This window comes from Nerophis lumbriciformis, linkage group LG08, assembly GCF_033978685.3.
Source record: "Nerophis lumbriciformis linkage group LG08, RoL_Nlum_v2.1, whole genome shotgun sequence".
Taxonomy (NCBI): Eukaryota; Metazoa; Chordata; class Actinopteri; order Syngnathiformes; family Syngnathidae; genus Nerophis; species Nerophis lumbriciformis.
Genome location: NC_084555.2, coordinates 35281119 through 35307863, shown reverse-complemented (window position 1 = coordinate 35307863; position 26745 = coordinate 35281119). Strand labels below are relative to the sequence as shown.

Genomic DNA, 26745 nt, shown 5'->3' with positions numbered 1-26745 from the left:
ACAAAAATATAACAAGAATTTCTGACACAACAAACAAAGAATAAGCATCTTGCCTTGATATAATTTTACTAAAATGTAAACAAGCGTCACAGCATGTTTTATTATAAACTTACTATAATCACTCAAACTACTCTGAATGTGTCAGGCACAGCACTACATACAGTACATTTGAGTATTATATACCCGTAATTAGGCCTTAAATTAATCGTACTCTGGGCAAAGTTGTAGTGTGAAATAGTTTGGTATGCTTTAGCCAGAAATTACTAAAAAAAAAAAAGAAATGAGTGGCCTGACAATAATAACTTGAGCCTATGAGATTTTAACTTGACATGTATATTTTGTAATTTGTTTTCACATTTTGACAACAATTTCTAAACCCTTCAAATATGCATATATTTATTGTTCTCAATTTATAGTCGATTAGAAAGATCTAGGTGATGCGAGAAGTTCCTTGTGAATGGTACAAACCGTTGGGCTCTATTATAATTGGCAGTTAAATGAAAGGTATATAAAACAAAAAAATACTTTATTAATATCTCCCAACGCAACATCTTTACAGTCTTTTAGCGGTTTTATTTGTTCTTTCCAGCCATTGAACAATTAAGCAAATCACTTTAAAAGGGTGGATTTAAAGATAAAACATTAACACACAGAGGTCAAAGCATTGAGCCTTGAGGCACTCCACAATATATTTTGTGTGACAGTGCAACGGGAAAAGAAGACGGCAGTGAGACAGTGACGTCGTTAGCTGTCAGCGTATTTATTAACAGCTTGGTATGTGCGTTAGATGTGTGCGTAATCCAAATATATGAAGTGTGACTATGTGTGGTAATTATATGTGAGCGGTTACCAGCGGGTGTTGAAGGTGCGTGTTGAGATCGAGGCAGAAGTCCAAAGAGGGCAAAGCAGGCTCGGAAGTCAAAAGGCAGGCGGAAGATCAAGGACTCGAGCGAGGCGTCGTGGTCAGTAAGCAGGCATGAGGTCGAAGTCCAGAGAGGCAAGAGGAAGTCCAGAGGGGATCCAGGGAGACGAGACACACAGCTTGACGACGAGGAAGGGTGACGGGAAGCTGGAGAACGACACAACACGAGACACAATGAATATGACGGGGAGGGAACACAGAGAGAGGAGAAGCACATGCGAGAAGGCTGGAGACGTATTGGCTTACTGTACGGATACGAGAAGCTACGTTCTGGCACTGGATCTCAAGACACGCTGGCTTATGAAGGCAGGTCGCTCATCATGGGCAGGTGTGTTGATTGCAGAATCATTGCAGCCGCGCGGAGGCGCGACCGCAGCCGAGGGGCAATACCCGTGGTGCGCTCAGCAGAGCGCACAGCAGAATGAGAGGCGGCAGGTGTATGACCCTTAAGATTTTGAACTTATTCATAATACTAATATTACGTAATGCAGCATGTGAAACTCCCAGAGTGATCCTTTTTACATGTCATAATGGGCCTATCATTGTTATGTACAGTATTCATATTACTGACTGCTTTATCAAAAGCAGTATTGAAATTCAAACAGAGTAAGTCTTTAGAGTCTTAAATAAAGCCTCTGTTATGTGAAACTACTCAAATCTGTGTCAACCCAATGACCCGATTGACTGTGAGACACAGCTACTGTATATATGTTGATCTTCTTTCAGATGTTTGTGGCATCTGTCCTGCTGGAGCCAGAGCTCGCGCTGACCCCCATGCCCTCTCCGGCCCACCACAGCTATGGCGCCATGGCCAGCTCCCAGAGTTCAAGCCACGGCCCTGTAGAAGAAGAAGAAGATGAGGCGGGAGAGGAAGACCACATTCAGACCAATGAGACTCAGCTCCAAGACCCCACTGACACTAACGACTCCAGCCTGCTCATGGACAGCCCAGTGGGCCACCAGTAGCATCCATGTCCCCAGAAAGCTGATTTCCATGTATACGTCACCTGAGGTTGTGCCGCTTTTCTCCATTGGACTTAAGACTCCTATTTAGCTGCCTCAGGTCAAGAGTGGAAACCTCACCTATTCAAATGGAGATGGATGTGACGAGAATACAAGACCAGGATCCATGTCATTACATTCAGAATATGTCTTACACAAACGCCAGTCACTGTACATCCATGGAAATGATCAACAAACAAATTCATGGACTCCATCTTCCGCTGTGGCTTTTATCTTCAAAATGATTAATGGGAAACTGTATAATAAATAGAGATGCTCGGAGGTGAAAAGATCCCACCAGAGTAGGCGGTGTGAGCAGGCTTGCCCCGCCAGACTGACATAGCTGTCCGGGTGATATCTGGTTGGTGGTGGCCAGAGCTCGGCGAGGCTGAGGGGGAGGGCAGCGAGTTGCGAAGCCATCTGCAGTGAGAGAGCTGACAGACGGAGGGTGAAATGTAACGCAGATATGTACTGTAAGATGTGGACACACTCCTTAGGCACATGCAGCGCCTCTCTACCTGAAGCCTGTCTGACTTATTTCATCATTTATTTTTGGCAAACGTACAGTATGTGTGCTGTTGGTAACATTATGTTTTGAGTTGCAGTTCTTCACCATTTGAATGTGTATTTGAACTATATTTTATCATTTCGGACTATAAGTCGCAGTTTTTTTCATAGTTTGGCCGGGGGTGCGACTTATACTCAGGAGCGACTTATGTGTGAAATTATTAACACATTACCGTAAAATATCAAATAATATTATTTAGCTCATTCACGTAAGAGACTAGACGTATAAGATTTCATCGGAATTAGCGATTAGGAGTGACAGATTGTTTGGTATACATTTAGCATGTTCTTTATGTTATAGTTATTTGAATGACTCTTACCATAATATTTTACGTTAACATACCAGGCACGTTCTCAGTTGGTTATTTATGCCTCATATAACGTACACTTATTCAGCCTGTTGTTCACTATTCTTTATTTATTTTAAGTTGCCTTTCAAATGTCTATTCTTGGTGTTGGGTTTTATCAAATAAATTTCCCCCAAAAATGTGACTTATACTCCAGTGCAACTTAAACATGTTTTTTTCCTTCTTTATTATGCATTCTCGGCAGGTGCGACTTATACTCCGATGCGACTTATACTCCGAAAAATACGGTACATATTCTGGTGTTTATGTGAAATGAAGTAGACACACCGCTGTTTCACTACTTAATCCATTATGATGTGCAAACAACAGGTCCCTTTTGTGTGTTATCACTTTTTTACACAACATGCCTGCTTCTTTAATGTTGACAAACATGTGTTATTTTACTGTGTCCCAAATCAAATCCTTTGGAGGTTGCACAACTGACCTACAAATGTGGCCTTCTTTCCATGCCTTTTGCAAAATACTACAACCCTTTACTGCCCCCTGTAACCCAGTCCATAAAAAATCTCACAAAGGGGAGTACACTCCTCACACCTCTTCACCCCAAGAGGCATGAAAATGTGGTATACTTTAGAGTAGTCAGTGTATGCATAGCAGTATAAATACTGCCAGCTTTTGAGACAATAATGGTTTTGTTTAGTGTTATTTTAAGAGGACATGGATTCTGTGCAACACTTGGCCTGATCTACTAAAGTTTTGTGTGCACTAAAACGTGTGCAAACTTGATAGTGCACACACAAAACTGATCCACCAAGCTTGTGCGGAGTGGATTGTGTCTCTTAAGTGAGCAGAATAAGGACAGCAACCCATTTAGCATCTGTCTTCATGAATGTCCAGACTAAATGCTGATTATCAAAATGCCCACAATACTGGGAGTAGCAGATGCAAATATATTATACAGCATGCGCAATGTGATTTATCAACACTATTCACTATTTTGCGAGCACTATTTTGCGTTTTATTTAGCAAAAACTGTGTGCTAACTGACAATTACGCACACGTCTTTAAGAAAGGAAGTGCGTGTACTGCAAAGAAAGACGATGGACAGAGAATCCTCAATCCTACGTGTGTGCAACATATTTGAACTGTCAGAAATAAGAATATTAGACATACTGTCTATTCAGCAACATTATTTTATAATTTTATAGCTGCATGCTAGATGACTCAACGGACGGATTTAAAACATTCAATTGTCTTAGTGTCTGTTGGCGTTTTATTTTGAATGCCATTCGCTTTTTTCTCGTAATATATATTGACATTTTTCCTATATGAAAAAAGATTCTTTGAAGTATTAATTGTTTTTGCATCGTGCGTAGTAAGTGCAGCATGAACGCACCTTCAGCGATTAAAAAAAAAAAAGGGTTTCAATATAGATGCACTGCACTTCTAAAATGCCCATAAAACGGCACACGTCTCCTGCTTGTTTGAAAACAGTAAAAAAAAAGGTAGAAGCTTGATAACATGAATGTGCAGTAAATGATCGAATGTCTCCGAGGTTAAATCTGCGTAGACACGCAAAAACTTCATTTAAATAAGGCGGTTTGCACGAGTAACTGTATGAATAGCACATGTAATGTTCGTAGAACGCGCGCAACTCGCCTACAAGCACGTTAATTAGCACGTGGTATTTAAGTCCTACTAGATCAGGCCCACTGACTACTCTCAAATATATCTGAGTCCCTTCGAAAAGATATATGATAATTAAAAAAGTTTACAGAAATATGTAACACTGTAAGTATAGGCCATGGCAGCACAAATGTAATCAAATGCCACCTTAAAACTTTAAACTCCTGTTTATGCTAATGAAAATACAGCTTCAACCCATTTAGTCATAATTTTTTGCACTGAAGAAACTTCTCAATGACTTTAGCTCCAGGCTTTTTCTGTTTGTTTGTGATTGTCATTACTCTCACAATTGGTGCAAATGTACATTGCAAATAAGTACTCCTGCGGCCTTGAGGCACCACAGCTGACAAATAGATATTTTTTGGCAGCCTTGTCGGGGGCTCTCCCGGCCCAACAATATCAGAGTAGAGTATAAAGAGAGCGCTTAACAACAGGCGCCATCTTTGCTAACAAGGAAGTGTGCGGCTGTGCCCGGGTGCATGCAATTGCTGTCATTTTGACATTAGTTTTTCTGACAAAATAAACCAAAATAATATGTCTATATATAGTTCTAAACATACTCCAGTTCATAAACTTTCAATAAAACATGCTTTAATTTTGTGAAAGTATAATTTTGCAGCCGTATTAGACACGCTACATTCCAGGCACTCTAACGCACACTCAACGGCGCAATAATGGTAAATAAGAATACACAGGATGACCAAAAAAATTACTTATGACCCTCATTTTTCCAAAATCTTCATTAGCTTTGGACCAACAATCACAGAGAAATGATTACTTGTGTGTGAAGTATGTCAACTGTATATATCACTCATTATGTATTATTATAACTGATCTTTCTTTTTTGTAACATAGTAAGTCAATTAGTGTACCTTTGTAGTTATTTCCCCATATTTCTGCACAATAACACATATATGGTAACACTGGCGAGCAGTCGAGAATATGGAGTGATTTTTGGCCCAGATCATATTTTGCTTTATTCATTATTGTCGTAATTCTTGCCACTTTATGTTGTATATTTTTTTAATGAGATTTCCAGTTCAATTTCCCATCTATTATTGCACCCAAAATGTGGTTTATTTTACTCTTTAAATGTCTATTTGTATTTGTGTTAGACTTTGTCTTCTGCTGTCACCGACATGCATTTTTTTAGTTTTACTGAGATTCAAAGATAGTTTGTTTTTGTCAAACCAGCTCTTAAATATATTAATTTCTTCTGTTATTATTTGTGTTAGCTTCTGTGTGTTCTCTCTCTCTCACAAAACGCAGTCGTTGCGTCGTGTGTTCACCTGGCACAAGACGCTGTAACTGGTGGCTCTCCAGTGTTGTTGGCGAAACTTCACTTCCCATACTTTGTCTTTTTCCTGATTGTGGGGAAATCGATGTAAATCAAATCAAATCAACTTTATTTATAAAGCACATTTAAAATTTACCACAAAGCTTTACACAATTCAAAACAGCCCCATGCTGCATAACAGGGCATTTATGCACTTCAAAAAACTTACGAGGTAGTGCCACAAACACAGAGCATCAGCTCAAAGTTGGTAGTAGACATGGCGTCCTGTAGTCATGTGAGTGCCTTTTGACCAATCAGTGAGGAGATCGCCAAAAACCGAGTTGGCCATACTCTCTTTATACACGACTCTGAACAATACTTGCTACAACCACCAAGATCTGCACCCGCTGCGGCTATGGTAAAGAAACAGCCCCTGAATTAAGACACAGTAATTGTTTGTCAAAGGCTTAATGAAACTCACTTGCCAACTTTTCACCTTTTTAATTTGTTTTGCTTTTTTGGCCTTTTTTACCAGGTCACTCTTTGTATAAACAGCATCGCAGTGTGGAGGCCAAAGTCAAACTGCCATATTCTGGCTTCAGAGGTCTTATTGTTTCACCAGCAGAGGCATAGGTGCCGATCCCGTGGGTGCTTTGGGGCCCGAGCACTCACGTGGGATTGATGGCAAATTCTTTCTCGCCACCAAGCAAAAAACGCGTGTGTAGTAGCGTCAGATTTACCGCCCGTCCGAGCACCCACTGGCAGAAATGTAGATCGGCGCCTATGAGCAGAGGTAGTTGCGACCCGTGTGAAAGCGTATTTTGCAATGACAGGACTGGAGTGTAAAACTCATGACACTTCTCTTGCTCCTGTTAAAGGCCTACTGAAATGCAATTTTCTTATTTAAACGGGGATAGCAGGTCCATTCTATGTGTCATACTTCATCATTTCGCGATATTGCCATATTTTTGCTGAAAGGATTTAGTAGAGAACATCGACGATAAAGTTCGCAACTTTTGGTCGCTGATAAAAAAGCCTTGCCTGTACTGGAAGTAGCAGACGAGTAGCGTGACATCACAGGTTGTGGAGCTCCTCACATCTGCACATTGTTTACAATCATGGCCACCAGCAGCGAGAGCGATTTGGACCGAGAAAGCGACGATTTCCCCATTAATTTGAGCGAGGATGAAAGATTCGTGGATGAGGAAAGTGAGAGTGAAGGACTAGAGGGCAGTGGGAGCGATTCAGATAGGGAAGATGCTGTGAGAGGCGGGTGGGACCTGATATTCAGCTGGGAATGACTAAAACAGTAAATAAACACAAGACATATATATACTCTATTAGCCACAACACAACCAGGCTTATATTTAATATGCCACAAATGAATCCCACATAACAAACACCTCCCCCATACCGTCCATATAACCCGCCAATACAACTCAAACACCTGCACAACACACTCAATCCCACAGCCCAAAGTACCGTTCACCTCCCCAAAGGTCATACAGCACATATATTTCCCCAAAGACCCCAAAGTTACGTACGTGACATGCACATAGCGGCACGCACGTACAGGCAAGCGATCAAAAATTTGGAAGCCACAGCTGCATGCGTACTCACGGTACCGCGTCTGCGTATCCAACTCAAAGTCCTCCTGGTAAGAGTTTCTGTTGTCCCAGTTCTCCACAGGCCAATGGTAAAGCTTGACTGTCATCTTTCGGGAACGTAAACAATGAAACACCGGCTATGTATCCGGCACAACAGTCAGGGGTGCATTCTACGGCGGGGGTGCATTATCCGGCACAACACCTGCCGCAATACACTGTTTCCCACCTACAGCTTTCTTATTTGCTGTCTCCATTGTTCATTGAACACATTGCAAAAGATTCACCAACACAGATGTCCAGAATACTGTGGAATTTTACGATAAAAACAGACGACCTAATAGCTGGCCACCATGCTGTCCCAAAATGTCCTCCACAATCCGTGACGTCACGCGCAGGCGTCATCATACCGAGACGTTTTCAGCAGGATATTTCGCGTGAAACTTAAAATTGCACTTTAGTTAGCTAACCCGGCCGTATTGGCATGTGTTGCAATGTTAAGATTTGATTTGATCATTGATATATAAACTATCAGACAGCGTGGTCGGTAGTAGTGGGTTTCAGTAGGCCTTTAAATTGTGTATGATAGTGTTTAACAAACGTATACAGTAGATTACCCCTATTTGCAGGTGTTATGTTCCGAGACCACCTGCCAATACCAAAGGCGAGTAAAAAGGTCTACTTTTAACACTCTAATAAAGTCTGGATTATGCTGATGTTTACACCTGCTCTGTCCTTCGAACCCTTCTGCTAGCTTGACAATGACATTCTCCTCTCATTTCATTTGCAATAAAAGTCACTGTTGTAATTACATTAGATTTAGCTCCAAAACCCTCTCCATCTCTCTTCAACTGCCATTGTTTGCTTAAATGTACACGCCAAATGCATAAAGCCCAACTCAGGTTTAGGCCATCGATATACGCCAAACACTTTAATTAAACACATTTAACATGTATAAGTACTCACTAGTAATGACAGAAGCTCGATACAACAGATGGAATTGGAGTCACATTCTAGCTTTTAGTTTGGTTGTCAGCCTCGCACGACAATCATGCTAAAGCTAGTTTAGCAGATAGCTTAGTAGTAAGTTTAGTGTTCCGTTTAGCGGTGAGACACCGCTCTATAGGCCGCTGGGTCCTCTCCAAGCCACATCTACATAGTGTATTTCACACTTCTTCCCAGCTGTCATTCCAGTGACAATTTATAGTAATTTATTACCTCAAGGTACAAACTTGACTTTAGGGGTTTTTTAGTCGCACAACATGCTGTCATCTTGTACTGACGTGACGTTGTTGCATCATACACGAACAACCGTGGCAATTGTTCTATGACCACTAGGGACAAATATATACTTTTGTGTTTACATTTCATTGACTAAACATGCGCTAAAATGCGTTGGACTTTTGTTCAGATTAAGCTACTTTTGTGACAGCTGACACAACTTTCTTCTCATTGATTGTTGATTGTGGTAGCGTCACAGTGCATTAAACAGTGTTGAAGCGGGGGTGTATATTGTAGCGGTAGCGGGGGTGTATATTGTAGCGTGATCGGGCTGGCACGTTGTTAGAATGGATGAAAAGCAGATGTGACGACAGCTCGTAGTCGACGTTAAAGGCAGTGCCTTTAAGGCACATCCCCAAGACTGTGGTCTCGGCGGACTACGAGATATAATGACTGATGAACTCCTTCGTTCGATAATGAAGGTTGCCTAAGCTCAAAGCCTGAGCCCTGACATTAATGAACTAGCATCCAAGAAAAGATGCCAGGTATCTGGCTTGGGCACATCAGATTAGATCAGTGTGTTGCAAACTGAGCAGTTTAAAGTCCTGAATGGTTGGTTTATGCATTGTGATTTTATTTTCAAATTTATTAGCCTGTGGAAAAAGTTAATGTTGATATTTACCTCAGAAGGCTGTATATAGAAAAGAGGCATTCAATTTGTATTTAAATTGTATTTGATATGCCATTGATATTTTTTAATTATTATTAATATTATTTTAAACTCGATTTTGCATGTCACTATAAAGTTATATAAGCCTTGCTTGTTCAATATTTAATGCAAAACTTGTTTGGGTCCCTATTAAAAGGTTAATTTGTTCAACTTTTGCCCGTGGCTTTGTTCAATTTTCAATTTTTGCCCACTCTGTATTTGAGTTTGACACCCCTGCCTTACTTGAAAGACCAGCAGCTGCCACTTATGTACAATATGTTGTACATTTTATGCTTTACATCGCATATTTACAAATGATTACTGACTTAGGATGAGTAAGATGTGTTTTATGTAAGAAGTGCCGATCGATTGGCCTTTGATCGGTATCAACCGATTTTAAAGTACAAGATCGTCATTGCCAATTAATGCCTATCTCAAGTGCCGATCCCTTGTGGCTCACGGTGTGTTCTTTTTAGTCCCCTGGCTGACATGCGGCTAGCAGCTAATTATGCAGCCAAAAAAAACTGCAATTCCTTGTATCTTAGTATCATTATCACGTACCATCATCCCTAGAGGACAAGGCTAAACATGTTACACACGTCGAGCAAAAAAGGAGCAGACATGTTTATAACTAAACTGACCGCTAAGATAGCTTTAAACAACACTAGAAATAAGTGCTTATAGTGAAGTTTGATAGGTGTGGATGGAAGCGCGTTGCAGCATAAAATAAGCAGCTATTAACAGGAAATTAACAAGTAGATTAATAAGAGTCTAGATCAGTGGTTCTTAACCTGGGTTTGATCGAACCCTAGGGGTTCGGCGGAGGTCAAAACACACCCGACTCATCGTGTAAATAAAAACTTCTCCCTATCGGTGTATTACGGATATGGCAACAGCAGAAGTCAGACTGATTTGCAGGTGTGTAATTTGTTGTGAGTTTATGCACTGTGTTGGTTTTGTTGTTTGAACAAGGTGATGTTCATGCAAAGGTTCATTTTGTGCACCAGTAAAAAAACATGGTAACACTTTAGTATGGGGAACATATTCCCCATTAATTAGTTGCTTATTAACATGCAAATTAGTAACATATTGGCTCTTAACTAGTCATTATTAAGTACTTATTAATGCCTTATTCGGCATGGCCTTATTATAACCCTAACCCTCTAACCCTGGCCCTAACCCTCTAACCCTAACCAAATAACTCTAAATTAAGTCTTTGTTACTTAGAATATGTTCCCGTAGTGTCCAAATAACTCTAAATTAAGTCTCTGTTACTTAGAATATGTTCCCCTAGTGTCCAAATAACTCTAAATTTAGTCTTTGTTACTTAGAATATGTTCCCCTAGTGTCCAAATAACTCTAAATGAAGTCTTTGTTACTTAGAATGTTCCCTTAGTGTCCAAATAAGTCTAAATTAAGTCTTTGTTACTTAGAATATGTCCCCCTAGTGTCCAAATAACTCTAAATTAAGTCTTTGTTACTGAGAATATGTTCCCCTAGTGTCCAAATAAGTCTAAATTAAGTCTTTGTTACTTAGAATATGTCCCCCAAGTGTCCAAATAACTCTAAATTAAGTCTTTGTTACTTAGAATATGTTCTCCATACTAAAGTGTTACCAAAAACACATAACTTTGTCTTGAATTTGAAAAAAAAAAAACATTTTATTTTTCACTAAAGAAGGGTTCGGTGAATGCGCATATGAAACTGCTGGGGTTCGGTACCTCCAACAAGGTTAAGAACCACTGCTCTAGATAGAGTGTAATATAGCAACAACTGTTGGTGTGTCCGAATTGTCATTATCAGTACACGTAAGAGAAGGGGGGTGACTTTGTTTTGTTCAAACAATTGTAGGTAATGAAAGAGACTAAAGAACTAATTTAAATATTGTGTTGATTGATTGATTGATTGAAACTTTTATTAGTAGATTGCACAGTACAGTATATATTCCGTACAATTGACCACTAAATGATAACACCCCAATAAGTTGTTCAACTTGTTTAAGTCAGGGTCCACGTTAATCAATTCATGGTAATGAGTGGTTGATGTTGTTGAACTGTCTCACCATAAATACATTGAAAAATTGACAGTTAATACATCGATATTGGTATCAGTCGATCTCACTCATGGACGATAAATAACGAAATCGGCAGCAAAAGACCTTGATCGTAACATCCCTAGTTGTAGGCAAAACATGGCCTATTTTCAGAACACATCTAAATAAATACTAAATCTACAGTTACTGCTTTAACATGCCAATCCTGTGAGATTTCCGTGGCTTTAGAGAAGGAGTGTCCAAAGTGTGGCCATTTTTGTACTTTATTTTAAAGAATGCATCTTAAGATTCCTTACATTTTTTTGAATGTGGTGACAAAAGTTGGAACAGGCCTGCTTTAGAGTAAGACACTTCATGAAAAGCTAAAAAAAAAAAAAAAAAGCCAGAACGTGTTAGATGGGTACATTGTGGTTGTCTACAAACATGCATATTTTTTTATTCATTGAAGTATGTTTTTGTTGTGGAATACCAAAAACTGCGATGATAATGTTTCCTCAAGCATTAGTGCAGTGGTTCTTAACCTTGTTGGAGGTACCGAACCCCACCAGTTTCATATGCACATTCACCCAACCCTTCTCTAGTTAAAAATAAAATGTTTTTTTTCAAATTCAAGACAAAGTTATATGTTTTTGGTAACACTTTAGTATGGGGAACATATTCTAAGTAACAAAGACTTAATTTAGAGTTTTTTGGACACTAGGGGTGTCATGTCTGTATTATCATGTTTTGTTTTAAGTCATGTTTTGTTTAGTTTCTGTCTTTTCACTCCCTTGTCTGGTCACCATAGCAACCATTAGTTTTCACCTGTCACGTCACGCACCTGTTTCACGTCTTGAGTCACGCACCTGTTTTCGTTAATCATGTCCATAGTATTTAAGTTAATTCATTTTCTGTTGTTCGGCCTGACGACGCACCCCATACCGCACCACATTTATGCTCTGTCCATTCCTCTATGATCCTGCTATTCTAAGTAACAAAGGCTTAATTTTGAGTTATTTAGTTAGGGCCAGGGTTAGAGGGTTAGGGTTATAATAAGGCCATGCCAAATAGGGCATTAATAAGTACTTAATAATGACTAGTTAAGAGCCAATATGTTACTAATTTGCATGTTAATAAGCAACTAATTAATGGTGAATATGTTCCCCATACTAAAGTGTTACCATGTTTTATTACTGGTGCACAAAATGAACCGTGCATGAACATCACCTTGTTCAAACAACAAAACCAACACAGTGCATAAACTCACAACAAATTACACACCTGTAAATCAGTCAGCTGTTGCCGTATCCGTAATACACAGATAGGGAGAAGTTTTTATTTACACGATGAGTCGGGTGTGTCTTGACCTCCGTTGAACCCCTGAGCCCGACTCACCGAACCCCTAGGGTTCAATCGAACCCAGGTTAAGAACCACTGCATTAGTGTTTGTAATATGTTTCACATTTTCAAGCCTCTACTGCAGTGATTCTCAAACTGTGGTATGCGTACCATTAGTGGTCTGCAGGCTCCATCTAGTGGTATGCTAAACAATCGGCTAAAACTATTAAATATAATTGTTAAATAAAACCTCTGATTTGCTTTTATAAATATTTAGGCCTACTAAGCTACTACGTCATTTTTGGTGGTACTTGTGGAGTCAAGTGTTTTCTACTTGGTTAAAAAGTTTGAGAACCACTGCTCTACCGCATGATGACTATAGGAGGTTCAATTACTATCCTGTTCATTTACATTCTGTCCTTAAACTTTTGTATTTTTTGTGTGTTTTCTTCATTTTTCTCATGGTGTAAATGTAAGTTGACTGCAATACAGTATGTTCCCCCCAAGTATCTTGCTGTGCCTTGAACAACCACAATCCCTTCCGTGTGACAATCTAGCATGGCCTGAAATATGCTGCATGAACTGAAAACTAAGGAGTGTGGAAACTTAACAGTACAATAAAACAACAACTTTAAAACCAAGAGTGTTTTATTTTCACGGTTGGTGGAGGAAGAGTGGCTTTATGGTTCTTTCAGGCAGTTGCACAATATGAAATTGTTATCAGCTTATTTTGCAGGCTGCATTTATGATAAACAGGTCATTGTTGTCCTCATCATACATACCTAAGACAAATGAAATGTATATCTAATTAAAGGTGATGTAACACAGTTTGAATTTTAAAAAAAAGTGACATTTTGCTGTTTCCAAGGCCAAGAATAAAATGACAAGATGACAAAATTGTTTGTTTTTGAAATATTTTAGTCCAATTCTTTCAGAGGGATGTGATTTTAATGTATCATTTGTATCACAAAATCAAATGTCTTTGTGTCCCAACTCTCTTAGTAAAACATATTCTGGATGAAACATCACAGTGTCACATTTTTTTTCTGCTAAACAACTGAAGGTTGTTTTATGGATATAAAAAATGCACAATTTAATTATGTGTTCTATTTTGTGCTTAAATACTTTTTTCTGCTTGTGTTTTTTTTATCGTTTATTTCATTTGTGTATAGCTTTGGTTGCTGTATTACTATGAGACTCAAAAATGTTTTATTAAATGTCAGTTAATGAATAACGAAATACTGAAATAAATACATTTAATTTAATGGCAAATGTAGATCCCGCTCTGTCACCAAGGAGAGACAAAATTTGCAGAATTCACCAATATTTTTGTAATTGTCCAAATTACAACCTTCTGTGGCAAACGGTGTGGGTTCTATCCCAGGCCGAGGTTTGCTTCAGGAAACTAGAAAATCAATTTTAACAATCCAAAACGACTATTATTCTGTTGATGTAGTTATTTTGCACATATTTTTTTAAACTATTTTTTTTAATTAGAAAAATAAAATTAAAAAAAATAATAATAATTGATCAAATTCAGGTTTTACTCAAATAGTATAAAAATCGTTTCACACAAAAAATTAAAAAAATATATAATATAAGTAAATCGGGTAAGGGTATGCTTTTTTTTTTTCAGGAAGTTAGCAAGAAAACTGTGCCTAATCCGTCCATCATGTGCCAATATGACATTAATATTTCTCTTTTCATGGGCCTGTAAGTCACTGCTAAGCTAATGGATGTTAGCATAGTGCTAAGTAACAAAAATACTTACTGTATAACAATATAAATGAATAATGACACATTGCTGGTATTGTTTTCATTTATATTTTTTTGGGGAATACTTTTTATTCAATTAAGTAATTTAGCTAGCTTATAGATGCTAGTCGTACTGTACATATAGCACAAATGGCTCCTACATGTTAGGGACACATTAGTAAAGTGTATATGTTTGTTGTTGATTCAAAATGTCTCAATATGACTTCCCACTTTTTCATCTTTAAGATGCAGGGAGCAAAAATGTGGTTTGTCAATGACTAGAAGAACTTAAAGGGGATCTGCAATTTTTGTGAAATTTTGCCTATCATTCACAATCATTATGAAAGACATGACGACGGATGGATTGTTTTTGTATTGCATTCTAACTCGTAAATAAATGTAAATAAAAGTCTACCTACAACAGAGCCAATGGGAGGTCCTCTACTCCGCCCATAAAACCCAATAAATAACCATCTAAAAAGCGCCAACAATACTCCATTTACATTTCGTGACTTGAATAATAACCAAGATAGATATTTTATTGATTCCTTCAGGAGAGGTCCCTCAGGAAAAGTGATATTGTGATATATACTAGTGATATTGTTATTATAAGTGCTAACGCAGAAAACCTATTTAGAGCGCCGCTGTGATCACGACAGTGTGTGTCGATGTTTAGATCATTGAGTGTTCTGCTGCTTTCTCACTTCCTTGCTCCCTGAAAGTTTATTGTAGATTATAAATCATGCATCTCACCTGGATAGAAGAAGGCTGAGAACGTACTCCGACAAGTTGGTACACTTTGACAGCCAAATTAGACCTGGAAATGGCAAGAACGACAGAGAAAGTCGCTGGGTCCCACCCCCTTTTCTTCGTAAGGATTATGAGTCATTCTTTATCTAAATGGGAATATATAAACATCCTACCAGTCGGCATCTTGATGACAGCAGACCTTGTACAGTAAGTTATGTTTGTTGGCTCTCATGAAGTCTGCAGTGAGTAGTAATCAGTGGTGTTGTTAAAAAAAAAAAGTGGACGTTGTGATGCGCTTTTGAAAATGAATGTGCCATGTATGCTTAAAATCATCAAAATACGTAAATATAACATGTTATTATAAATGTTCCTGTTACTACATTAGATATATACTTACATCATGTATATAAAACCTTAATGGAGGTGTGCGGATGTGTTTTTTATGAGCTTTATAGGTAGGCTACCACAGGCTCCATTGTATGTGGACCTTTGATCGAACTTATTCAAAATAATTAGCAGAGAAGGAGAACAAAATGTTGATTAGGTGGCAGATATATACAGTATTTGCAAGGCCATTTTCTAGAAGGTTATTTAAATAGAAACTTTATCTTGTGAGACGATGTCGGCCAACCCCAGAAGATAGCTCAGTTGTTTTGGCGATGAAATTAGGAAATGCTCGCCATTTCCACTCGAATAAGCCGATGACGAGGGGTACCACTGGCTTATACGGCGTCGAATAGGTGCTATAAATTGTGAGTTCAAATATTTTATTTTTTCACTTTTAATGTTTTTTGCAATGTTTTAATTGCTGATACGTTTTAATTGCTTTTTAAATGCACCTGAAAATAACAAGTTTTGTACACTGTTGATGTGATTCATAGGGCGTAAATGTGTTTCTGTATAGTATTTTTACAGCAATGGTCATGTGGTGACTTAAATGATGGTATTTTGAGAGGTAAATATTGAAGTCGGACATCACTCAAGGCCTAGGTGGGAAGCGCACGGCCCGCCACTTCATTATTCGCATATGTCTTGGCTTACTGTGATGGATCCCAAAGGACAAGAGCGGTCCTTTATTGTCCACACTGTCAATGATTAAAATACAAAAACTACCATGTCAATAGAACAAAAAGGCATTGCAACAAAAGGCTCAGGCACAAAATCGCAAAACACGATGAGCAGGCAAGCAGGTGGGCTGCCGGGACGGGCAGGAAGACGCATAGTGTCCCTCGGCAATAACAGTCCCGATAACCCGGACAAATTATCGGGTCACACCATTATTTGTGGGTCATTATTTTGTATTTGCGTTGCCTGACACGATGAGCACTACAGATATTTCTCTTTCATTTTATTTGTCTTTTATTACTACGTTTACAACAACAGCACAGCGTCATTTCCGCTTCTTTTTCGACTAACAGCACTCCGTGAGCCTTTTTGCACTCGCTACCCAAGTACATGGTGTTCATGTCATCATGAAAGACATTAACATCCAGCGCAAAAACAAAGGAGACTATTGATGCACATTGTGGAAATGACCTTCTCCGTGCATCGAGACGTTTTCTGTGCGTTGGCTAAACATGACCGTGGCACCAAGTGGAATTCAAATATATTCCACATCCCCAAACATTTATTTTTCATCTTATGTTGTGTTAAAAAATAAATATAAAGACATTGGAGAAGATTGGGATTTTTTTAACAAAGCTTTTCTTGTGGAATACCTGTGGAATTCCAGCCCCACCTAGACTCTACGTCCAGCGGCCCCCAGGCAAATTAAGTTTGAGACCCCTGTTCTTAAAAGCTCCGATACAAGCGGTCCTGCTGCGTGTTTACTTACGCAAAGCTGGACAGCCAGTTAACATCTAAATGTCCACCAGTAAGCACAAAAGTCCGATACATTATTGTATTTTATCGAAGTCATTTACAAAAGGTAAACATGTCTGTCTATCTGTGTTGGCCCTGCGATGAGGTGGCGACTTGTCCAGGGTGTATCCCGCCTTCCGCCCGATTGTAGCTGAGATAGGCTCCAGCGCCCCCCGCGACCCCAAAGGGAATAAGCGGTAGAAAATGGATGGATGGATGGAAACATGGTAGGCTATAGTCTACTAGGAACTAGCAGCTACACAACAGCTAAGCACACAATAGCACACAAGCTAAACATACATAATAAGTTACCTTCATTGTGCAATAATGCAGTCTAAAACTTTTGTCAATATAAACAAGTATGTTATAGTTTCATATCACCTACAGATACAAAGTCTCCAAGGCAGACGTGTATTAGAAAGTATCCACTATCAAACTTGTCTGGATTGTTCAATTTACTGTGTAATGCGCTGAATTTAATGAATTATTGTGACCATTGGGTGTTGCTAAAAACTAATTAATAAAATAATGTAAGCATGTACTATGATTTGTGCTGATCTACTATAATCAAGGCTCCAATATCGCTAAAGAAAGTAAAAATGTACCAGTTATTACTGTTTTATGCTGGCATTGAAACGGGGAGGGGGCAAGTCTGTGTTTACTAACAAGACATCATCGTGGAGCTGAAGCCAAGTTTCTTAACATGGAGATATTCTAGACTGAGTCAGTCTGACTGACCATGCGTCCTCTTTTCCCTGAGCATGTCTTCTTTTGCGAGGCTGTCCGGGCGGAGTTTCTTAAATGCCTCAAATGTCCGGTATTTTGATTTAGTGTTGCGTGTATTTTCAATGTACGTTCAGGGTTAAGAAGGGGTTAAAAACAAAACAGACAGAGAGAGCGAGAGAGCGAGGGAGTGGATTGATTGATTGAGACTTTTTTTAGTAGATTGCACAGTACAGTACATATTCCATACAATTGACCACTAAATGGTAACACCCGAATACGTTTTTCAACTTGTTTAAGTCGGGGTACACGTTAATCAATTTCTTTCAAACTGTCATTGCTCAAAACATAATATTGAATCAAAATCAATGTTGTTATGAATTATTGACCTACCCAAGGTTCCGATTACTTCACATCAAATATTCCACTTTGAAAAATATTTTTGGAGGAAGATTTTGCATATTTTGTGTGTTTGCCATTAAAAACAGTTTTGTTTCACAAAAAAGGGCGGAAAACAAACAAACAAAAATAGAACATATAAAAAACTAAAACATTTTGAAATGAGGAATAGATCTGAAGTTGATGTAGACTCCAGAGATTTAAGCGTTAAATATAAAATATGTATGTATGTATGCCCTGGCACACCATTATCATCATCATTTCATGACCGAAGCAAAACAATTTTTACACTTTTATACTGAAATAAATACACCTACAACTTATTAAATAAAAACATAGAAAAACTACCAGCAGCGGTAAAGTTTAGATCCATGAAGGAAAGAAGAAAGTGAATGAATGTTTATGACTGAATACATTTTTTTTAATAAATTAAGTAACGTTTATGACAACCTTTTTCCAAAACACAATATAGAATGTGAGATACAACAGGATAATGCATACGTTTATCTTTTTTTTTTCAAAACGCTTACAAAAGAGTGGGACCCCAAAAATTTACTGTAGGACCCCATTTTTATGACTTGATGGGGTCCCTGGGACCCCATTTTGAAAATTCCTAGCACTGATCAACAGATTGTATTATTCTCCAGTGCAATAACAGTACTGAAATGAAGGCTAAAAGGGCATTAATGGGAGCTTGGGAAAAAAAAGAAGAAAAAAAGAAGTAACTAAATAGTTACTGTCAGGTCGAGAGGAGCCAGATGAGGTGGTTTGGGCATCTGGTCAGGATGCCACCCAAACGCCTCCCTAGGAAGGTGTTTAGGGCACGTCCGACCGGTAGGAGGCCACGGGGAAGACCCAGGACATGTTGGGAAGACTATGTCTCCCGGCTGGCCTGGGAACGCCTCGGGATCCCCCGGGAAGAGCTGGACGAAGTGGCTGGGGAGAAGGAAGTCTGGGCTTCCCTGCTTAGGCTGCTGCCCCCGCGACCTGACCTCGGATAAGCTGAAGAAGATGGATGGATGGATGGAGGTTCAAACACTGATGACATCTATACATGTAGAGATGTCCGATTATCGGCCGATAAATGCGTTAAAATGTAATATCGGATATTGTCGGTATGGTTTTTTTTATTATCGGTATCGTTTTTTTCTTTTGTTTGTTTGTTTTTTATTAAATCAACATAAAAAACACAAGATACACTTACAATTAGTGCACCAACCCAAAAAACCTCCCTCCCCCATTCACACTCATTCACACAAAAGGGTTGTTTCTTTCTGTTATTAATATTCTGGTTCCTACATTATATATCAATATATATCAATACAGTCCGTAAGCACACATGATTGTGCGTGCTGCTGATCCACAAATAGTACTAACCTTTAACAGTTAATTTTACTCATTTTCATTAATTACTAGTTTCTATGTAACTGTTTTTATATTGTTTTACTTTCTTTTTTATTCAAGAAAATATTTTTAATTTATTTATCTTATTTTATTTTATTAATTTTTTTTAAAAGTACCTTATCTTCACCATACCTGGTTGTCCAAATTAGGCATAATAGTGTGTTAATTCCACGACTGTATATATCGGTTGATATCGGTATCGTAATTAAAGAGTTGGACAATATCGGAATATCGGATATCGGCAAAAAGCCATTATCGGACATCCCTAGCAAAGAAATCAAACAGAGACAGAATTCAATTTGGACTCATGAGGAGACACATGGCGACTGTTCTCTCGGAACAGTCTTCAACCACGCTCTCCCACAAGATTGCCTTCCTGCTTCTTTATTTGACATTCTCCCGCCCACCTGCCCACAGCTGCTTCCAGAGGGAAGTGGGTCGTAAACAGCGTTGCCTTCGGTTACCGAACAGTTCAAAGAGAGTTCCATAAAAATAGTTCAAAGAGAGTATGTAAAATACTTCAAAAATAGTTCCTCTGGAAGTTGAGCAGATCCTGCCATCTGTCCGCTTTGAAGTCCCAGTGGAGTTTTACGAGCCTTCTTCCTCTTGGTAGGCCTCAAAGACAGCCCTTTTATCTTCTTGTCAGGAACACATTTCATCACAAAGTTTTTTGTGATAACTTACATGGGCGCCGAAAAGGGGGGGTAAAGGAGACGGATTCTAGGGGCCCATGATGGAGGGGGGCCCAGAGAGGCCCCTTATGATGATGAAATTATAATACATAAAAAATAATGACACTGTGTTGGGGGCCCTGTAAAGATTCTTTTCATGGGGCCCAAAATCCCTAGCGGCGCCCCTGATAACTTACAAACAATTATTCTAACAGTTACTTTTCACAGTAACGCATTACTTTTTGGTGTAAGTAACTGAGTTAGTAACTGAGTTACTTTTGGAATAGAGTAACTAGTAACTGTAACTAGTTACTGGTTTTCAGTAACCAACCCAACACTGGTCAATTTATGATCACTAACAAGTGTCAAGACTTGGACTTTGGCTTGGTTTGTTCTCCCGTGGTGCAAATGAACATTTGGACCAGTCATGGTGTGAAGGTAAATACATGATTTATTTATCAAAAAAAAGAATAAACGAAAATCGCGCACAATGGCGAAGGTAAAAAAACTAGACTTTAAACACAAAACTTGCACATTGGCAGAAACTATGAACTATTAAACAAAACACTAACTGTGGCTTAACAAACAAAAACTTACTTGGCATGGAACCGGCATGAAAAAAAGAGTAGCAAGGGTCATCAGGGTGTGGAGAGAGTGCAGGAGCATAAATGCGGGGATGTCGTCAGCACGAACAACAGAAAATGAATGAACTTAAATACTATGGACATGATTAGTGAAAGCAGGTGCGTGACTCAAAACGTGAAACAGGTGCGTGACGTGACAGGTGAAAACTAATGGTTGCTATGGTGACAAGAGTGCACAATGAGTCCAAACGTGGAACAGGTGCGTGACGTGACAGGTGAAACTAATGGTTGCTATGGTGACAAAACAAAACAAAAGTGCACAAAAAGTCCAAAATTTAAACCGAACATTACTAAAACTAAACATGATCACACAGACATGACAGAATCCCCCCCTTACGGACAGATCCCAGATGTCCAAAAGCAGAAAATATCAACAAGAGTCATGGGAGGGCGGGAGGGGGACATGGCCGTGGGTCGCCAGACCACGTGTCCCCGTATCCACCGGGGCAGAGTTAGGTGGCGGCGGCGAGTGGAACGCCGCTGCAGCAGGCGAGGCGGGCGCCCAGGGAATGGCCACATTCGTGGCCGACTGGGAGGTGGGCGCACTTGGCGTGGCGGACGACCAGGTAGCGGCCATATCCGTGGCCGACGAGGAGGCAGGCGCGTCGTCATCGTGGCAGGCGTGGCTTGGCGTGGTGAGTCAGGCGGCGAAGCTCGGCGTGGCGCGTCAGGCGGCGAAGCTCGGCGTGGCGCGTCAGGCGGCGAAGCTCGGCGTGGGTCTTGGTATAGGTCTTGGTCTTGGCGTGGGTCTTGGTCTTGGCATGGCAGGTCTTGGTCTCGGCATGGCGGGTCTTGGTCTCGGCATGGCGGGTCTTGGTCTCGGCATGGCGGGTCTTGGTCTTGGCATGGCGGGTCTTGGTCTTGGCATGGCGAGTCTTGGTCTTGGCATGGCGGGTCTTGGTCTTGGTCTAGGTCTTGGCATGGTGGGTCTTGGTCTTGGTCTTGGCATGGCGGGTCTTGGCATGGCGGGTCTTGGTCTTGGCATGGCGGGTCTTGGTCTTGGTCTTGGCATGGCGGGTCTTGGTCTTGGTCTTGGCATGGCGGGTCTTGGTCTTGGTCTTGGCATGGCGGGTCTTGGTCTTGGTCTTGGCATGGCGGGTCTTGGCGTCGTGAAGCTGCGACTGGCGGCACTTGGCGTCGTGAAGCTGCGACTGGCGGCACTTGGCGTCGTGGAGCTGCGACTGGCGGCACTTGGCGTCGTGGAGCTGCGACTGGCGGCACTTGGCGTCGTGGAGCTGCGACTGGCGGCACTTGGCGTCGTGGAGCTGCGACTGGCGGCACTTGGCGTCGTGGAGCTGCGACTGGCGGCACTTGGCGTGGAGGGTCTTGGCGTGGAGGGTCTTGGTCTTGGGCTTGGCGTGGAGGGTCTTGGTCTTGGACTTGTTGAGCTGGTACCGGAGCTTGGCGTCGTGGAGCTGGTACCGGAGCTTGGCGTCGTGGAGCTGGTACCGGAGCTTGGCGTCGTGGAGCTGGTACCGGAGCTTGGCGTCGTGGAGCTGGTACCAGAGCTTGGCGTCGTGGAGCTGGTACCAGAGCTTGGCGTCGTGGAGCTGGTACCGGAGCTTGGCGTCGTGGAGCTACTGGTGCAGGTGGAGGTGGTCTAGCTGGGGGTTGCGGCTTGGCATGGCGAAGCTGAGTCACCCCACCTGTACAGTTCCCAGCCCTAGCCCCCCCCTCAAGGAGCGGATACCAGACGCGCTCCCCGCGGTCTGGAACCGTTTTTAGGGGTGGGTGGAGGGAGGTCAGGAGGGGGGCAGAATCCTCCCCACTAAATTGTCCAAAAAATATTTCTTATTCCCCCACCTGGTGTTGTGTGGGCGGAAAAAAAGAAACATTTTGTGACGGGGGCGGGGCTTGAGTCTTGGGGGGCAAGGACTGTCCCAGTGAGCGGGTCTGTGAAAAAATGTTCTGAAAGTGTCTGATTCTGGCAAAAAAGTCCTTTGGTGGTGGCTGATAGACAAAGTTAACAGAATTTAAAAAAAAATCTTGGTCTCTGACGTCATCACCAGTGGGTGGGGTGACGTCATGACAAGGCGGCGGCGTGATGTCATCTGCGGGAAAACTTTTTTGCTGACGACATCTGTCAAGACTTGGACTTTGGCTTGGTTTGTTCTCCCGTGGTGCAAATGAACATTTGGACCAGTCATGGTGTGAAGGTAAATACATGATTTATTTATCAAAAAAAAAGAATAAACGAAAATCGCGCACAATGGCGAAGGTAAAAAAACTAGACTTTAAACACAAAACTTGCACATTGGCAGAAACTATGAACTATTAAACAAAACACTAACTGTGGCTTAACAAACAAAAACTTACTTGGCATGGAACCGGCATGAAAAAAAGAGTAGCAAGGGTCATCAGGGTGTGGAGAGAGTGCAGGAGCATAAATGCGGGGATGTCGTCAGCACGAACAACAGAAAATGAATGAACTTAAATACTATGGACATGATTAGTGAAAGCAGGTGCGTGACTCAAAACGTGAAACAGGTGCGTGACGTGACAGGTGAAAACTAATGGTTGCTATGGTGACAAGAGTGCACAATGAGTCCAAACGTGGAACAGGTGCGTGACGTGACAGGTGAAACTAATGGTTGCTATGGTGACAAAACAAAACAAAAGTGCACAAAAAGTCCAAAATTTAAACCGAACATTACTAAAACTAAACATGATCACACAGACATGACAACAAGAAGTTAATCAGGTTTTTCCTTTTAAAGCTATAATACATTGAAAGCATCACTTATCCAAATTATTTAGGTAAATGTGAGTATAGCCTGTATTCCACTCTGGAAACACAACACTTTCACTTAATCAAGGTTAAAAGTCCAGATGAGTGCACCCCGGGGGCCATTTTCTGCCAACAGCTCGTTTTCCACTGGCCGTCGGTGTAATCTAAAAGTCAATTTAATTGATTTGCTTTGTCACCGACAACACAAAGCTAAACGACATATTGACTTACATTGACTTTTAGCATATTTATAGAGGAACTGCACTGTTTTAAAATGTTGGCTACTGTTCACAATCCTCATGAGAGACAAGAAGATGAAAGTTTTGGGTTTTTTCATTCTAATATAAAATAAATTGTTCGTTCTTGGTAGCTAGCAATGCAGCTAAACGGAGCAATCAATTCTACCTCTAAATCACTTTAAAAATACATTCAAAAATTTTCAACAATACTTCATTTATGTTCCGTAACCTGTATAATAACCAAACTGCAGCAACACTGTTATTTTAAGAGCGACCATGGAAGAACTCATTTTCTAGAGGAGTAAGACATCAGCATGCTTCGGTATTAGCAGTAAAAGCTAACTACGGCAAGCAATAAGCTAGCTTCTACGTCAGAACGAAACACGTTTGAGTTTGTAATGCACAACACTCCAATAGGACACCAATCTGGACTGACTGAAAAACATGAACAATCATATTATAGCATCTGTAAAGTATTAATTCATATTTTGTTTGTACATAGCTAGCCAGACAGCACATGCTGTCTGTCATGATACACACATGATGTGCTGCATGTACCATGAACAATTATTAAAGTGTGACTCACTCGATGGACAGTTGTCTGTTTGGTCCAATTGCCCAGGGATGTTTTTTCTGGTTTATTTGGGTAACCACTCCATTTATGTCGAAATAGCTTGGCTTCGAGCTCCACATTTACAGCTTCAGTCACTTTCACCTCACTCTCTCGGCTTCGGTCTGCTCCAACGTCTCACTCTTCCTTCGTGTTGACTTATAGAAGCAGTAGTTCATCATTCGTATATTCACATTAAAAAAGATAAGGTAGTGAATCCTCAATTGTCCAAAAATAGTAATCTTTGTTGTTTGTTGCCAAGTCTGCCATGATAAGTAAACACACACGCCTTTGTTTGCGGAAGTAGGACACACATTTGTTGCCAGAAGTTGGAAGTGTGCCGTTGTCGAAACGGAAATAAATGTGCCAAGGAATTAGTTCCAACAATTATTAAAATGACCAAATTACAGTAAATATTGTACATTTTACATATTGTTATGAACATGTCTGTTACTACATTATAGATATACCTGCAGTGTGTATACAAAATGCTGTTCTTGTCTCTCATAATGATTGTGAACAATAGGCAAAATTCCAAAAAAGTGCAGTTCCCCTTTATTAATGGACAAAATGTATAATAGTGGCTCCTGCATCCTGTCGAATCAGTTTTCTTTGAGGGCCACATTACACTTGCAGAAGACCTCAGAGGGCCACGTCATGATATTTTTACACAATTGCGCTTTTATTGGATCAGTATCATTTTCACCAACAAACTGATGAGAAATTTGTCTGGAACCAGCAGTCAAAGTGACAAGCAAACATTTTAGTTCAGGTAGTGTATAATTTAATTTGAAAAGGAAAAGACCAAAACAACTGTTTTTCATTTTATTTCTGTCAAAATGGAAAAACATTTATTAAGGAACAAAAAAACCTAATGAACGCACATCATTTCCAGGCTTTCGCGGGCCACGTCATGTAAAAAGTTAAAAGTTAAAGTACCAATGATTGTCACACACACACTAGGTGTGGCGAAATTATTCTCTGCATTTGACCCATCCCCTTGTTCACCCCCTGGGAGGTGAGGGGAGCAGTGAGCAGCAGCGGTGGCCGCGCCCGGGTATCTTTTTTGGTGATTTAACCCCCAATTCCAACCCTTGATGCTGATTGACAAGCAGGGAGGTAATGGGTCCCATTTTTATAGTCTTTGGTAGGACTCGGCCAGGGTTTGAACTCACGACCTACCGATCTCAGGGCGGACACTCTAACAAGCCCCTGGGCCTTGAGTCTGACATCTGCGGTGTAAGGCTTAGGCCAGGCTTTTTAAATGACGGTTTTGTGGCAGAATCCGGCCCGGGCATGACATCATACCGGCCCCCGAGTTGAATTCAAAACTTGGGAGACAAGCATTTTTGCAGCAAATTCCTAAAACACAACAGTTCTCCTATTGATACAGGAACTTAGACACATTGGAAGATCCTTGCATTGACATTTTAACCTCCACAGGCCAGCGTCCACTATATCTGAAACTTGTATTTGCCTTATTCGGCTAATTTCTCTAGAAATGTGTAACTGATTTACAAAAAAAAGTTAATGTGCAGAGGATGATGGTTCTCAAAATGATATTGACCCCAAGTAATTTCTCGAAATTTGGCTACTAGAATAATTAAATTAAATAGCCTGAGCTGGGGTCCACCATACTCCTCACCTGTGTTTTACAATATGTAGATACATTATGCATCACTTTGTTTATCTACATACATAATGCACACTTCAGCCTGCAAAACAACGGCCCAGGCAATTCCTTCAATTCCAATTTTCTCCATCTCCCTGAATGTTACTCCTTAGAAAACAATCATACTTCTCGCCCTGTTCACACAAGCCTCTTTCCCTGACCAAGAATAAGCACAGAGCTGAGGCCACTATATTATTTAATGAAAAAGTATGATAGCATAATGGCTGAAGCAGCGTGTCTGCATACACACTAGCCTCGGCACATGTCACTGACCTCGGTGGCTCTCAAATTCCCATTACAATGTGGATGGGTTGCACTTTCTTCTAAAATGCAGCAGCATGTTGCTATTGTTTTACCTTGTACTGTGTGTCGTGACTCTGTTGGGCTATCATAGCTTAAGTATGCTTCCCGGTATGTACATGAGTTTACAAATGAAGACATTGTGTTATGTCATATGTTAAGAGGTAATAGGAGGTACAAAAGTCAATATGAGACAAATTACGCTGGAAAGACCTTGCAGCAAAATGGCTGGAAGTTTAGCATGCTTGTCGTTATGCACTGTGCTTGTTCATTGCTAAGAGTTCCTAACAAGAACGCTAAGTCCCTGACATTTCCCCTGTCACCC

General features: G+C 40.4%; 2 protein-coding genes across 9 annotated transcripts in view; one reads left to right on the top strand and one right to left on the bottom strand.

Annotated features, from left to right (window-relative positions):
- Positions 1-6733, top strand: part of tmem63c (transmembrane protein 63C) — a 97451-nt gene extending 90718 nt beyond the window's left edge. For all 8 annotated transcript variants that reach the window (XM_061968773.2, XM_061968771.2, XM_061968777.2 and 5 more), the window contains one exon: positions 1649-6733. In XM_061968773.2, coding sequence (XP_061824757.2) covers positions 1649-1888 — 240 coding nt within the window. In that variant the 3' untranslated portion in view covers positions 1889-6733. The remainder of the gene's footprint in view (positions 1-1648) is intronic.
- The window catches only part of ngb (neuroglobin), a 36257-nt gene continuing 10251 nt past the window's right edge, over positions 740-26745 (bottom strand). The window contains exon 6 of the mRNA XM_061968794.2: positions 740-1760. Within this exon, the coding sequence (XP_061824778.1) occupies positions 1720-1760 (41 nt within the window). The 3' untranslated portion in view covers positions 740-1719. The remainder of the gene's footprint in view (positions 1761-26745) is intronic.